Source organism: Callionymus lyra, chromosome 3 (genome assembly GCF_982586985.1).
Source record: "Callionymus lyra chromosome 3, fCalLyr1.hap1.1, whole genome shotgun sequence".
Taxonomy (NCBI): Eukaryota; Metazoa; Chordata; class Actinopteri; order Syngnathiformes; family Callionymidae; genus Callionymus; species Callionymus lyra.
This window is the reverse complement of record NC_141820.1, coordinates 29,451,438-29,467,583: the sequence shown is the minus strand read 5'-3', so window position 1 is coordinate 29,467,583 and position 16,146 is coordinate 29,451,438. Positions and strand designations below refer to the sequence as shown.

The 16,146-nt window shown below is 34.1% G+C and overlaps 1 protein-coding gene across 5 annotated transcripts in view; it reads right to left on the bottom strand.

The window, feature by feature from the left end:
* The window catches only part of thrb (thyroid hormone receptor beta), a 51,491-nt gene that overhangs the window by 5,208 nt on the left and 30,137 nt on the right, over nucleotides 1–16,146 (bottom strand). For 3 of the 5 annotated variants that reach the window (XM_087787455.1, XM_087787456.1, XM_087787457.1), the window contains 6 exons: nucleotides 3,938–4,038; nucleotides 3,719–3,866; nucleotides 2,647–2,852; nucleotides 1,411–1,497; nucleotides 1,180–1,326; nucleotides 19–277 (listed from right to left, as the gene is read on the bottom strand). In XM_087787455.1, the coding sequence (XP_087643581.1) occupies nucleotides 19–277; nucleotides 1,180–1,326; nucleotides 1,411–1,497; nucleotides 2,647–2,852; nucleotides 3,719–3,866; nucleotides 3,938–4,038 (948 nt within the window). Of the gene's footprint in view, nucleotides 1–18; nucleotides 278–1,179; nucleotides 1,327–1,410; nucleotides 1,498–2,646; nucleotides 2,853–3,718; nucleotides 3,867–3,937; nucleotides 4,039–5,042; nucleotides 5,550–16,146 lie in introns of those variants that run through there. The other 2 variants (XM_087787454.1, XM_087787453.1) reach the window with 2 other exon arrangements.

The following is a 16,146-nucleotide window of genomic DNA, read 5'->3' as shown; positions in this document are numbered from 1 at the left end:
CCTTCGCTCCGGTCTTACCTGACGAAAGCAGGATGACGGCCTGGAGCAGAGCCACCTCTGAGTCGTCCAGGTTAAAAGAGGACAGCGACACCCCGAGGTCAAAGATGGCGTCCGAGACCACGCCGAGGCCTCCGTTCTTCAGCTGACCCCTCGTGACCGCCATCTCGCCGTTCAGCGTGAGGGTCTCGCTCTCGGGGTCGTAGCGAACCGCCGCTCGCAGCGACATGATCTCCATGCAGCAGCCTTTCAGCAGGATGATCTGGTCTTCACAAGGCAGCTGTTGGCAACAAGATGGAGGACAGTTGTTAGACTTCAGCTCCTGATCCTGATTTGAATCAACTGTTCACCCAAGTGTGTCCAGACCAGGGTCAAACAGGTCACAGTCAATTAGAGGATTTTGGAAACTTAACCATCAGCCAACTGGACTTCCTAGAACTCTACACAGTCCAGTTGAATCGCTTTGGAACCACTTGGATAATCCCAACATATATTTCTTTAAAACAAATCTAAAATTCAAATTTAACAAAAAGAAAGTATTTATTTATTTATTATTAACATTTTTTTAAGTAAGTAAGTAAGTAATTTTTATTTGTATAGCGCTTTTCCAGACCAGGGTCACAAAGCGCTTAAACAATCAAAACAATATTCAATAAAGTATATACTTTAAAGGGCAAGATAACACTGATAACACAACAGGAGTTCCAGAAAAATGTTATTATTATGTATTTATTGTTTTCCATTGCTATGGAAAAAAAAGATCTTCTTTTAATTTTATAATTCTTCTACCAAATTTTTTAATGGGTAGTCCTAAAATAAATGTAATTAAAATAGATCTAAAATGTAATTAAAAAAAAACTATTCATAAAAGTCACATGTTTTTCAAACAATTAGAAAAATTAAAATGTTTCATTACTAACATCTTTAAAGAATGTTTTTTTTTTACACATCTTTTATTTAAATAAGTAAATAAAATGTTATCAAATATTGATTATTACGTATGTGATAAAGGTTGACTTACTACTCGCTGAGAAACTTTAGCACTCTCAGTTGTCAGTGTTAAAACTTTGAAGATTATATTCCTTAATAAAGGAACATTACATCTCAAGTATGCTTTCAAATCCTCCTCAATCCATCTTTCGGAGATAACAATTCTAGCTTCTTTGTATTTCCACGACTCACCTCACAAAACATGGGCAATTTTTTGGCAAAGTCCACTACTCTCGTTATGGCAGGGGTGATAATTTTAGTAAACTGACTGAAGGCTTCTAAGTCCACTTTGCTCCCATCTGGCGCATTAACCATGGATGCTTGACCAATTTCCTCGGGCTGTGGCGGCGAGAGAAGGCGTTAGTGTGTGGGCTCACGACAGCGCGCCCCAAAAGGCATCGGCGAGGACGCGACATGTGTTACCTTAGTTTCCTTCACCCCCGCTGAACTCTGGTCAGGAGTATAGAATAAATGACATGTTATTTCATTAAGAAGCATTGTTTCCTCGACCTGTTGGATAATCAACAGGAATGGTGAAGTTTCAATGACGGATCCGACTAAAAAGAAAACAAGTTGAGGCTGCGGGGAGGTCAAGAGAGTGCAGATGGAGTACAGGGGAAGAAAGAAAGTGATTTATGCAGGCTCAGGACCCCAAGGATCCTCAGAAAAACATAAAAGTGGAAATGTTCTTTCATGAAATGGCAAACAAGACATTTGCGTAATCCTGGAAATGGAACCCACCCTTAAATCTGAACCAGCTAACCAACTAGCATCACAAACATTCAACATGAATCCCATCAGATCCTTCTACTCGTTCATTAACCAACCACTGCCAGTTATACTTACCGACATGCTAATTAATGCACATGCTAGTTCTACACTGAATTTCATGTAACGTCCTACAACTAGCTAATCGCAAACATGTTGACATGGGGAAACTTGACTAGTCTATTGCTACTGTCGTCTTGTACCAGTTAAACAAATACTTGAAGTTTTCCACATCCTGTAAACCATAGTTTAATGAACGTTTACTAAGACATTTTTCACTTAATTTAATATGTCCTACTTAGACCATCTTCTTGATTTGAAAGTTACAAAATGATTTGCTAGTTAACATCACTGTCAACAGGCACAGATTTGTACCCTTTAACAAAAATATAAACTCACAACTAACAATAACATACACAACTACTAGAACTGACTCACACTTGTGATGCTCAAGTCTTCAACTGAACTAATGAAGTTCTATCACCACGAGTTTTGCGTATAAAAATAACAATTCAACTAAAGAAAGTGACACTCGGGTCGACTGTAAACGGGACGGCAGATATCAAAACTTGAACATAGCAAAAGGAGTGAATTTAGTCAGGTGGTATTAAGCAGAGTCAGAAGCAGATGTTAGTATTAGCCATTAAGCTTGTCAAGAAAAGACTAGAATGATATTTTCCATCATAAAGTGCTGTGTTCTCCAGCGTCCAGCTAATTCTCCCACTCTAGAAGGAGATACAAGAAAACACATGGACATATTAACACAAGGATCACTGGTTGTATTGGAGGGACAGGGGTCGTGGGGTTTCATGGTATGGTCGGGGAGGAACACGGGGTCTGGTATAAGGATGAGGTTTTGGGGGGCCTGAGGGAAGAGGAGGGGGATCTCACCAGGAATTTCCGTTTCTGTTTCCAGTGGTTGCCCTGAGCGTTCGTGGCCATATGGGCCTCAGTCACCATTCGGATGAGATCCCACTCCTCCTGCGTGGGCTCCAGTCGATCCCACGCCGTCTTCTGCAGCTCCTCCTTCCGACGCCGCTCCCGGTTCTCCTCAATGAGCTTCCGCTTGGCCAGTCGCTTGCTGTCGTCCAGCACCACTGTCGGGTCAAAGGTGGGGGAAGAGAGTGGAGACCGACCGTTGAGATGGTTGGTTATTGTTGCCAATTGGCGTGAAAACCTTCAATATATTTCATCTTTAGATCAAGAGCCCCTCAACCAACATCACAATGGCTCCTGGACTCTACAGCTTACAGAATTAGATTAGCAAACAGCTTAAATATGGCTCTTTTAAACACTTTCTTAGTGTTAAAGTAACCCCACCACCCCAAAAATAAATATACCCGCATCACACTAGAGCTACTATTAGTATTGCTCGACTTCTTATTAGAAATGATTAAATTGAGCAAAATGACTGTGGTCAAGACTGTAAGACGGCATTAACTTTTTAAGTATTCCCGGTTGACCACACTTACTGATCTACTAGCTCAGGGGTTTCAAACTCAATCACACGAGGGGCCAAAGTCTTGGTTCTAGGCCGAACAATTTTTCATTTATCAAACTGTCTTGAACAGCGAGTATCGAACAAATGTCAAATTCCATTTCTTCAGCCTAACTTTTATTATATTCTTACTGTTTAATTGTCATAATCTCTGTTACCCATCTTTCAAACAATAGCATGTCAACACGAATATTTATCTAGTTTGATTTGAGGAAATCATCCTTATCAACATAATGTGGAAAGACCAATTGTATTGTCCAAAGCGCGAAAATAAATGTGTTCACCACTGAAGCACATGACGTCTACAGCTGATACAATCCATCTAACAGAACCTTCCACAAATATTCAAATATTAAATGATTGTTTTAAACTAGCGGCTGCTGTCCTGGTGAAAAACCCTGTCATGCAAAGCCAGCAGTAGCTCAGCAGTTCTAACAACGTAAAATGTACGGTGAGATCACTTACGGTCCGTTGCCATTCCCACATGAATGCACTTCTGGAATCGACATTCCTGGCACTGGTTCCGGGTCACCTTGTCTATTACACATTTCCCGTCGTACTTACAGCTGTAGGTTGGATGAAGATTCTTTTGAATTGTGCGTCTGAAGAAACCCTGGAGGGAAAATGTTGCTTGAGTAAAAAAATCGTGAAAAAGAATATCTGTTTACAAAACATGTTGTTTACCTTGCAGCCTTCGCAGGTGATGCAGCGGTAGTGATAGCCTGTTGCTTTGTCCCCACATACTACACATAACTCATCCTTGTCCAGGTAACTCGGAATGTACCCTGTGACACACAGCATGCAACTTTAGAATTCAACGTTTCAAACCTTCCTTTTAGTTGCTAACAACCTGTTCATAATTGTAGTTTCTCCAACATCGTGTATGGCTTTGTTTTTTCAGACTGTTTCAGAACTCGGCAGTGAAGCTTTGGACTGGTCTCAATAGACCATAGAATACATGTTGTAGCTTGATCCACTGAATCACTGTTCACTTATTCACTTCATTTCAGCTGTTTATGTCATATATGATCTAGTCTTTCTTTTTTTTCTTTATAACATGTCATAAATTATAAACACTTTGTTAGTATGGCTCGTAACATCTTAATACAGTAGTTCCAGACATTTAAAAACAGCATTATTACTAACTCTTACTATAGAAAAAAAGTAAAGAAAATGGGTTAAATTATTGGGTATGACATAGACAGAAAAACACAATTATTGGAGTGTAAAATAATGCATAAACTGGAATCTTAGAGACAATTTGAAGTTATTAATACAATAAAAAAGAGGAAATAACGAAACGTGAACACCTAAAGAAATATATTTCTGAGTGAGTTAAAAAAGAACAATGACTTCCATGTAAGCTTCTGGTTTAATAGTCAAAGAAAAAAAGAGGTTAATGTGAATCATGAGGTCAACCTGCTGATATAACCTGAAGGACGGGTCACTTGTCCAGTTGGGTCAAGTCGTTTCATCAACACAGTGCTTTGACTGGACACATCTAAGAAGACCTTAACCCAAGGACTTACAACGGCACTGCTGGAGCGCGGGGCCGCCTGATCAATAATGTTTTGTACAGCTAGTGAAAAACCAATACGCCTTCTGTCGCATCAATCAATAAGGCGCCTCTGATGCAACTGGAGCTGCTAATAGATCGGCCGGTGCGTGATGCCCTAAATCTTGGATTAAATCCCAAAAAGCCAAGGCATCATTGATTCATTGATCACGAAGACGCGTACCAATGTAATTATTTCCGTTGAGATACTACCGTCAAGTTACAGGTCGGTACCTTTCTTGGATGTGCCCGGGATCCACTGAGGGTGAGAATAGTCGGGGTAATACTCGGGCGGATGGTGGAGACGATTCACCGGGATGTCCATGCTGCAGAACTCGCTCTTGAAAGTGGTTCCACCGAAACAAGGGTAGTGTTGGCCATGAGGCCAAGGCTGCTCCATGCAGGGAGGGTGATGGAGCGGCTGGGTCTCGTACCCGGGACCCTCACCTGAGTACAGGCAGTGGTCGCCGCCCCCCTGCACCATGTAGCCACCGACCTGCGGTATTTCGTACATGTCCGGGATGCAGTAGTTCATGGTGGAAATCCAGGGTAGCGTTAAAAAAAAAATCCAGCCTTGACTCGACAAAGTTTTGTTTTAACTGAGGTGTCGGCCACACCGAGGAGCAGCCCCGCCCACCAAAGGCGCCCGCCCAAAATGGGAAGCGGAGATTTATGACGACGCTCTAATCTTTCACTGGGCAAATCCTCGATTTGCCACAGACAGTGGCGATGTCACAGATTAGGTCTTTAACCTACAGTAATTACCAGGACTTCATCCCACCTGCGGACGGACCGTTGGTGTTGCATCCAGTGACCATTCCAGTTAAAAGTGTCTTCAACCCAGCGCCAACCCTAACCTTTGACCTCACTCCATTAGGCCCTCTTGTTGATCCGCAAACAATCGCGCTTCCAAGTTATTAACGATAACACGGCGACACTAAGACTCTTAAGACTTTCGCGTGTGAATGACGCGTACTTGACGAACGTTTCATCGCACGAAGGTCATTTACGCGGAAAAATGTTATCTTATTTATTGTTTTTAAAGTTTTGAAGAAAATCTTCAATGACACCATTCAATTAAAGGGATGTGTATATGTTAAATTGGACTTAAATTTGTTTTTTAATTAAATGTTTTGATCGATCATGATATATTGGTATCGGCTAAAAAACATGTCAGATGTCATATTTTGATAGATCGATAGCAGTCATTTGATTTAATACTTTTATCAGAATCAAAATCAGAAACTTTTATTTTATTGCCAGTGCTGTAAACACAACATCTTTTTCTTCAACGAGCTTCTCTGTCGACATAAATCAAAGCAGTGCAGATGGAAGCCGGCGCTGCGTTGGCGAGGCGGCGGCATGTGAACGACTGGACACATGGCGAACATGCGTGCACTTTTGTCTTGGAAATCCCTGCTGGTTGCACTTGGGTGAACTCTGAATCAAAGCCAGCCCGCACGCTCGCCATCAGGTCTCGGCGCTGATCAATACGTTTGCTCCCCCAGATTATAAAGACCTTCATCAAGTTAAGCATTTCATTGATTTTGCTGCTTTTCTTTAGTCACATTGTCAATATTCTCCTTCAAGTAATGACTCACTCAAGCACAAGAACTTTAGCAATTAAAAGAACATTTTTACTACAGTTGTTTGTGAGGAGGCTTAGAGCAGCGATTCATTTGAAGTATTACTTGCTGGGTAATAAACGTAATAAGCTAGTTAGTGTTTCTATAGTTCAAACAGAAAGATTATTAACGACACTTAGCAGTATTAGCCTGAGATCCACCATAATTAATAAATAAATATAGATAATATATAAATATGGATCTTCTTAAGTTTTAATCGAGGAATTTAATCTTTGCATGAATTCATTATCATGATATTATATTGTAAAACAACATTAAAACTCGTATCGTATCGTATTTTGCACCCTTGAGGGTGAACTAACTCGTAAAAAGGTCACATTGGATGTCTTTAGATGCAATTATAATTTTCACACATAAATATAAATTTATAATCTTTATAACATATTGTCACACTAACTTGTATATACATACAATATAAATATATAATAATGAACATTCTAAACAGCATGTGTAATATGATTTAAAGTCCTGATAAATATCATATTTATGGTTGTTTGGTAGCGAGTAGCTAGCAAAGAAACACACAAAATAAAATGAGAATAAGAAATTTATCAAGGGAATACAATAGTTTTCGAGGGGAAAACAAAAGTGCATTTACAAGCAATTCAGTATTTTGTGGGAAATTAATATGTTTAACATCGGCTGGTTGAATGATCAATTATGTATGTGTAGTACTTTTGCACGTAAAATTGTCCTTATTTTCCTGACGTACCAGCCAACAGTTTGTGTTATTATTTACACTCTGTTACAAGCTGTTTAATTATAACATTTGTGACCCTGGTCTAGAAAGGCGCTATATAAATAGAGATTATTATTATTATTATTATTATTTTATATCAGAAAAGTTGTTAAATAAGGTGGCTAGCTGAACTTAGACTTGTATCAACACAGACCGTGCACAAAAGTACCAAAGTCTAAAGTCTTTAGCTATTAAGTACCAACACGCGTGGACCTCATCATCCTCACTATAGGAAAATTAACTGTGAATTAGTTATTACTTGTGAATTTCAAATGTATGAAAAGGAATAATGCTCGGACCATGTCATACCCAAACACTGCACAAAAGGCTGCTGAAATAATTGTAAAATGCTAAACGTATATATATATATATATATACGCATATGCAACAAATGGCTCTCAAAGAACGACCTCTACCTAAAGCACCGGTGACCAAACGTCTTCATGGAGGGCCACGCCAAGTTATATCTCATTCAGAATTTTAATATAAGTAGCGTCTGTCGTCATCCAGTTCAACAGAACATTTAGATTTTTACAGAGAGGCAGAAAAAAAATGTTTTTAAGAAAAGCAGCAACACTGTCGTGTATACTATGCTGACTGCAGGACACATTAAAACTACAAAATGACAACTATGATGCATCAAGGAATCACTGTATGTAACAATCATCACAATGACAAACATCCACACAACAGTCAGCAAGAACACACATATGTGAAGTGGTTAGTTATGTTGCACTTTCATTCTCCGTCAGAGCAACATTCATACCATGTCTTAAAATGAAAACCCTTGAGTCGAAGCTGAAAAAGATTGCACATTTTACCTCTAATTGCTCTGGTGAACAATAACACAAATACTCAAGATTAAATGGAAACACAAGAACACTGTCTCACACTTGCAGCAATCACTACAGCCATTTGTCCACAATTACCCACACGCACCATTTTCACTTAAATTCTGAAAAAATGTTCAAATACATGAATAGATAAACTAGATAGTAAATATAAATTGCATGTTAATTCACTAAATAAGCAGCACACATGCTAACCATGCACACAGTATGTTGCACAAGAGACAGTGAAACCATCGACATGTCGCTTTATCTGTTTATTGTTTTCCCAGAACAACCATAATGAGTTTTGGAGGGAAAAGTATTAGCGCATTGATTTCCTACTGGCTTTGTTTGACACGTAAGTTTTAGCTAGTCTTTGAGCACTTCAAATTCCGGATTATGCTTCCATTGAGCTAGACTAAGAGATTATGTGCAGATTTAATATGACACCTTGAAGACACCATGTCATCCATGTTGAGTGACAAATCTGACCGTGCAGAAAAGACTTTTTAATCCCATTAGCTGTGGAGTCGAGGCAATCAGGCTGTTGTTGTGTCGCCTCTATTTATACATCTTAGTTATACAGTGTTTTTTGTCATGTCAACAAGTGCAAACACACGTATGTTTGTGTGTCTGTACATCCTGGCAGTGTATGTCATTCAATACATTCAATACGACTGTTGCCTCTTTTGATTTTGAATCGTGACACTTTTTTTTTAGGGTTGACTCTGCAACATATTATTGTATGTACCTTCTGACAAGCTGTATACATTTCAAAGTACATTCTACATTCTTCAACTTGTAAACCTGAACCACAACATCCCCAATTCAGATAGTAATGTGAGAAAAACATTTTTATGAGAATTCCCTTCCTATTTAATTTATTTTGATAAACAGATAAATGAAGTATTATATACAATTTGGCAGATTTCTTTCACATAAATAAACAAACCCAAATAACTTTTTTTTTTAAATGAAAAGTCCTTATAATAATAACTACGTTAATCATAACATTAGTATATTTCAAAGTGAAACTCAAAGTTACAATTAATATTTTAAAAAAGTACTGATAACTTCCAGAATGGTAATTAAGTTTTGCTGAAGTCTATCCCTTTTTAACATACATACAGTATATTTCCACCCATATTGTATTTTTTCTCCAAACTTATTTGACTACAATCAAATGTTTATATTTCAATGTTAAACAACGGAATCAACAGTGCTCACATTACAAATAAACTAAAATAAGTAACCAGACAAGTTAATGTCCATGAAAAACACCTAGTACTGAGTACTCTTAAGTGTGTAATATTATCCCCATTAGAATACAAGTTGAATCAACTAGAGGTATCGTTGTGAGCTTGTGTGACTGTTTGTGTAGTTTGTGGTGCTCTGCATTTATTCTATCGATATAATTAGACACTTTTTTAAGCCTGTGAAATCTCATTAATAGTGAAATGCAATTGGATCAGGTGACAGAACTTATCTGGAACTCGCTTGCACAACACACAGGAAGTGGAGTTTGTGCCAAAAATATTTGCAGAATCAAATAAGATGTTTTTTAGTAACCGTCAGCGAAGCATTACTACTGTTTGTGAAGATGAAAGGTTTACTGATCTGCATCTACAACGCAGATGTAATGCACACAGAGAAGGAAAAAATAACTAATCATCATTAAAACATCTAAAATCAACTAAAATCTCTATCTGTCTGTAGCTGTTGAATATGGCTTGTTTTTTCTTGTAAAAAGAAGCTTCTTCTACTAAAAACTCTATATTATTTTCATGGCTTTTGAACAAAACATTGAGAGTTGTTCAGCCAAAGTCTATAACTACACAGTCTTAACAATCATCAACATATACTTCTGTCCATTTTCTCAAAGATATTTATTTTATTGGAGAAAAATTAATCATGCAAACACAAATATTTAAAATATGTCTGAGCCACTTCCTGTAAAGAAGGTTCAGAGTAGGTCAGTGTTGTTTAGCTACAATCATCAAAAAGGACCCCCCCCCTAAAAACTAAAGTAAAAACCTGATTATAAATGTACTGAAGAACAAATACTTCTTCCAGCAATATTTGTTTTATCATTACAAGAAGAAGATTCTTATTGGAGTTTCAGAATTTTACCATCTCTCAGTTTACCCCGAAAAACTTACTAGTACTAGTACAAAAAAAACAAATTAAACAACTTCCTTGATTCATGAATCACATCCATCCATCCATCCATCTATCTATCTATCTATCTTTGTATCTATCTATCTATCTATCTTTGTATCTATCTATCTATCTTTGTATCTATCTATCTATCTATCTATCTATCTATCTATCTATCTATCTATCTATCTATCTATCTATCTATCTATCTATCTATCTATCTATCTATCTATCTATCTATCTATCTATCTATCTATCTATCTATATTTTTATCTATCTTTGTATCTATCTATCTATATTTTTATCTATCTTTGTATCTATCTATCTATATTTTTATCTATCTTTGTATCTATCTATCTATATTTTTATCTATCTTTGTATCTATCTATCTTTGTATCTATCTATCTTTGTATCTATCTATCTATATTTTTATCTATCTTTGTATCTATCTATCTTTGTATCTATCTATCTATCTTTGTATCTATCTATCTATCTTTGTATCTATCTATCTATCTTTGTATCTATCTATCTATCTTTGTATCTATCTATCTATCTTTGTATCTATCTATCTATCTATCTATCTTTGTATCTATCTATCTATCTATCTATCTTTGTATCTATCTATCTATCTATCTTTGTATCTATCTATCTATCTTTGTATCTATCTATCTATCTTTGTATCTATCTATCTATCTATCTATCTATCTATCTATCTATCTATCTATCTTTGTATCTATCTATCTATCTATCTTTGTATCTATCTATCTATCTATCTTTGTATCTATCTATCTATCTATCTTTGTATCTATCTATCTATCTATCTTTGTATCTATCTATCTATCTATGTATCTATCTATCTATCTATCTATCTATCTATCTATCTATCTATCTATCTATCTATCTATCTATCTATCTATCTATCTATCTATCTATCTATCTATCTATCTATCTATCTATCTATCTATCTATCTATCTATCTATCTATCTATCTATCTATCTATCTATCTATCTATCTATCTATCTATCTATCTATCTATCTATATTTGTATCTATCTTTGTATCTATCTATCTATATTTTTATCTATCTTTGTATCTATCTATCTATATTTTTATCTATCTTTGTATCTATCTATCTTTGTATCTATCTATCTTTGTATCTATCTATCTATATTTTTATCTATCTTTGTATCTATCTATCTATATTTTTATCTATCTTTGTATCTATCTATCTATATTTTTATCTATCTTTGTATCTATCTTTTTATCTATCTTTGTATCTATCTATCTTTGTATCTATCTATCTTTGTATCTATCTATCTTTGTATCTATCTATCTATCTATCTTTGTATCTATCTATCTATCTTTGTATCTATCTATCTATCTTTGTATCTATCTATCTATCTATCTATCTATCTATCTTTGTATCTATCTATCTATCTTTGTATCTATCTATCTATCTATCTATCTATCTTTGTATCTATCTATCTATCTTTGTATCTATCTATCTTTCTATCTATCTATCTATCTATCTATCTATCTATCTATCTATCTATCTATCTATCTATCTATCTATCTATCTATCTATCTATCTATCTATCTATCTATCTATCTATCTATCTATCTATCTATCTATCTATCTATCTATCTATCTATCTATCTATCTATATATCTATCTATCTTTGTATCTATCTATATTTTCATCCATCCATCCATCTATCCATCTATCCATCTATCCATCTATCTATCTATCTTTGTATCTATCTATCTATCTTTTTATCTATCTATCTTTTTATCTATCTATCGCTCATTTATTTCAGTGATTTAATTAACTTTTAAAAACTCAAGGTTCTGCTTTTCTCTTCGCTGGTACAAGAGTGAAGGCAACACCATCAGAGTTAAATTATAATTGGATAAAATAGCAGCAGATTATTTTTGGCCAAGTTAAAAAAGAAGACCCTGGAACGACTGAAAACAAGTGTGTAAACTTCTTCATTGTTCGTGGTGCAACACCAGGTCGTGTAACTCTCGGATTAAAATGTTCAGCTCTGCTTTTTCCTAAAATAAAAATCAAATGATGTGTTTGTGTGCGAGTTAGAAACGAGGCTGGAGCAGCACGACGGGTCCAGGGTTGGAGGTGTGAGCAGGTAACGTTGAGCTCTTGCGTAACATACAGGGTGTAAAAATAGGGTAGAATCGTTCTATTCTTCGCTCACTCCGGCGGCAAAGCTCTTTTCTGCGGGCGATCCGAGAGACGATGACAGTTATTGATTTGATTAGAGGGATGACATGTTGAGAGAGCAAAGCCCCTCTGAGTGGAGCTTGCTGGTCATAATCTGTGCAGATATTTGGGGATTAGCGCGTCCATTAAAGTGTGACAAGTGGGTGTGATGAGCATGCAGCAGCTGGTAAGTGGAAGGTCCTCTGAGGCAAAGCTGCTGCAAAGACTGCTTGATTCCAGTTTAACTTTTTGTTGAGGTGACGTCCTTCTTGTGCTGTAATCTTGTTTGGAAGTGGTCTATAACCTGTTAAGCGATTATCAGACACGACTGACAATACGCAAACAATCTGTTGTCTGACCCACTCGTCGCCGCGGCTATTGATTTCAGCGCCATCTCGGGAATCTGTGTCTCGGCCCGGTTTAAACCGGAGCCACTTCATCGTTTTCATGTAACTTTGAATTAAGTGGATTTTACAAGATGTTTTTTCTGAATGTTTACACAAACCTCAAGATAAAACTTTTTTTTTTTAGTGAATACATTTTTTTGCAACATAAATGCTTAAATATTATATTTGCTGTAATATTTAATTACATTTGTTTTGTGTGGCAACAATTTTAAATGAAAAAAACAATCATTTATTAAGAAATCTGGAGAGTTAGGATTGAACAGAAAGAAAACATATTTTTAATATTAAAAAATACAAAAACAGAACTTTAAAATACGCATATCAAATAAAATACACTTTGCACATTATTTTTTAACCATTTTCCAAATCAGAATCTGAATCTTCTTGTCAGTGTTTTAAATACAACATGGGATTTTTTTTGTGTTTTTTTTTAAGTCATGTTATGCTTTGCAGAAATTCACTGAATTTGCAATTATGATACAATGTGATTTTATCTTCAAATATAATTTTTTTTAATTGTAGTATTTTAAAAATATTTATATTTATTAGGTTGTAACTCACATCAAAGTCAAATAAATGTCTATGTATTCGATGTATATTATTTCACTCACTTCAACACATTTTTTGATTAAATTGCCTATAATAAGTATAAGAAATTATAAGAACGAAAGAAGTGATGCCGTGCGTTTACTTTGAGCCACAGTTACAGATTAAACAAACACACGCTGCTTTACACATTTGAATAGTTTCTCTTTGAATATCTTGAAATTAACTCATGTGATATTGAAATTAACTCATGTGTTATTCTTGTTCTTTTTCCTACTTAACTTACTTACTTACTGATTTTTATTCTTGATAATTAAACTAATTTAACAAATATGTAAAAATAAATTACTGAAGTTTTTTAATGGCTGATTATTCGTACATTTCTTCCATATTATATTCCACAGATTTTTACTGTATTTGAAATGTTTTTTTTCCAAACCGAATTAGAAATTATCTAGAAGAATAATCAAATTAATTAAAAATAACAAAGATTAAATTACATTTTATCCAGAAATTACATATTTTACACATTTAGTATTTTTACAGTAACAGTTTTATTTGTTAGGTTGTAGCTTTCATTGTCAAATAAATGTCTCACTGAGTTTATTATAGCATGGAACTTTAATCTTGAAAAAAACTAAACTGAAAATAAATAATTTAATTTATTTCAAGATGTATTTTAGGAATTAAATTCTTTGTCTAAACTCTTGTATAAGTACAAGAATGACAGAATGAAGGAGTACAGAAGTGATGCCGCGCGGTGACTTTGAGCCTCAGTTACAGATGAAACAAACTCACACTGCTTACACCTTTAAATAGTTTCTCTTTTTATATCATGTTATATTTATTTCTTTCCTTGACAATTATAATATTTTTTCAAGTTAAGAAAAAACATTTTCAGTTAATAAATGTTTTGCATCTAAAATGTTATGCTTTGCTTTTCATTTTCAATAGTATTTGATTTACATTTTCTGGCAAATATTTTTTGTAGCAACTTGTTCGAAATATTCTCGAAATGTTGTTATTGTTATTTGATTTTTAAACGACCATCATTTATTTAAAATTTTTACATCAGTTTACATTATCATGAAAAATACAAAGACAAAACAAAGCTATTTAAACAACATTTTATCTACAAATTACAAAAGTATAGTGTTAAAAAAGTTGTATTTGTTAAATTGTAGCTCAAATTCTCAAATGAAAATGTCCTGCAACTGTTTCTATCGTAGCATGAAACTATAACCTGACAGAAGTGATGCCGTGCCGTGACTTTGAGCCTCAGTTACAGATTAAACAAACACAAGCTGCTTCACACCTTTAAATAGTTTCTCTTTGAATAACATGTAACATGTATTTTTCCCTCTTATCTCATTTCTTTTCTTGACATTAAAATAATTTTAAAGGTTAGAATTTGCAGTCAAGAGTTTGTCTGCAGAGAAGGTTCTAGAATAATAATTTACATAAATATGATTTATTTGTAGAAAGCTAACTCAGACCTTAAAATAAAAACATTTTAAGTGAATGCTATGTTTTTTATTTACCTTTTATTTGCGATTATATTTGTTTTATATTATGTGAAAGCTTTTTAGGTTTAAAATATTCCTGAACTTTTTTATTGTATTTTTTTGACCAAACATTTATTTAAAAATCCTGGTGAGTTAGGAGGAGGGCAAAAACAATGGTTTAATATTTCTTTATGAATTTCTCATAAATTAAATGAACTGAATTTATTAAACAAAATAACAACTTTTTTTTTACCCAACATTATATTTCCTAATTGTTAAATATATATATATGCTTTTCCGTATTTTACTAAATTTTAATTTATGATCAAAGGTTTCTTTATTTTCAAACCAAATTAAATATCTTACAGTGTTATGACATGGTTTAAAATAACAAAGATTAAATAACATTTTATCAACAAATGACATAATTTTACTAATGTAGTATTTCCTTTAAATAGTTTTAGTGACTGACTGTTTTTATTATCGCATGGAGCTATAATCTGAGCTAAAAAAATTGAAAAAATAATATTTCATTAATTTCAAGATTTTTCATTTAAATTCTTGTCTTGCAAGTATAAGAAAGTATAAGAATGACGGTAAAGACGTGCAGTAACTTTGGGCCACAGTTACAGATTAAACAAACACATGCTGCCTTACACCTTTAAATAGTTTCTCTTTTAATATCTTGAAATTAACTCTTTTTTCTTGTCAATTAATATAATTTAAAGTAAAACAAACAGCAGTTAAAACTGTGTGTACAGAGAAAGTTAAGTTTTAATTAATTACTAAATCCTTTTTGTAATATATGTGTATGTTTTTTGTAATATATATATATATATAAATATATATATAATACAAAAGTATTATTTTAAAGCTTACAATCTTATTTTAAAGCTTACAAATGGGAATTAAATATTACAATTATATAGTATTCAGACATGAATTATTTTTTTCGATTTCTAACTATTACAATACATATATATATATACACACATACAATTAATATAATTTAAACCTGATTTTATATATACAGTATGTAACTGAGAAAATGTAAAGAAGCCTAATGTATTGTTATAAACGTTATATTAAAACTTTAAACAACGCTGTGAAACTATTTCAAAACAATCTTGAGATAAAATAAATGTTTGGCTACATCTTTTGTTGGGAAAATGCGATTAAGTCACAAAAATAAGATGATTTTAAAATTTTCAGAATGTTTGGAAAAGGAACATTGTAAAGATTTTAAATCTGTAAGCAGCAGGAATGAAGTATAAAGTTTGTTTATTTTTT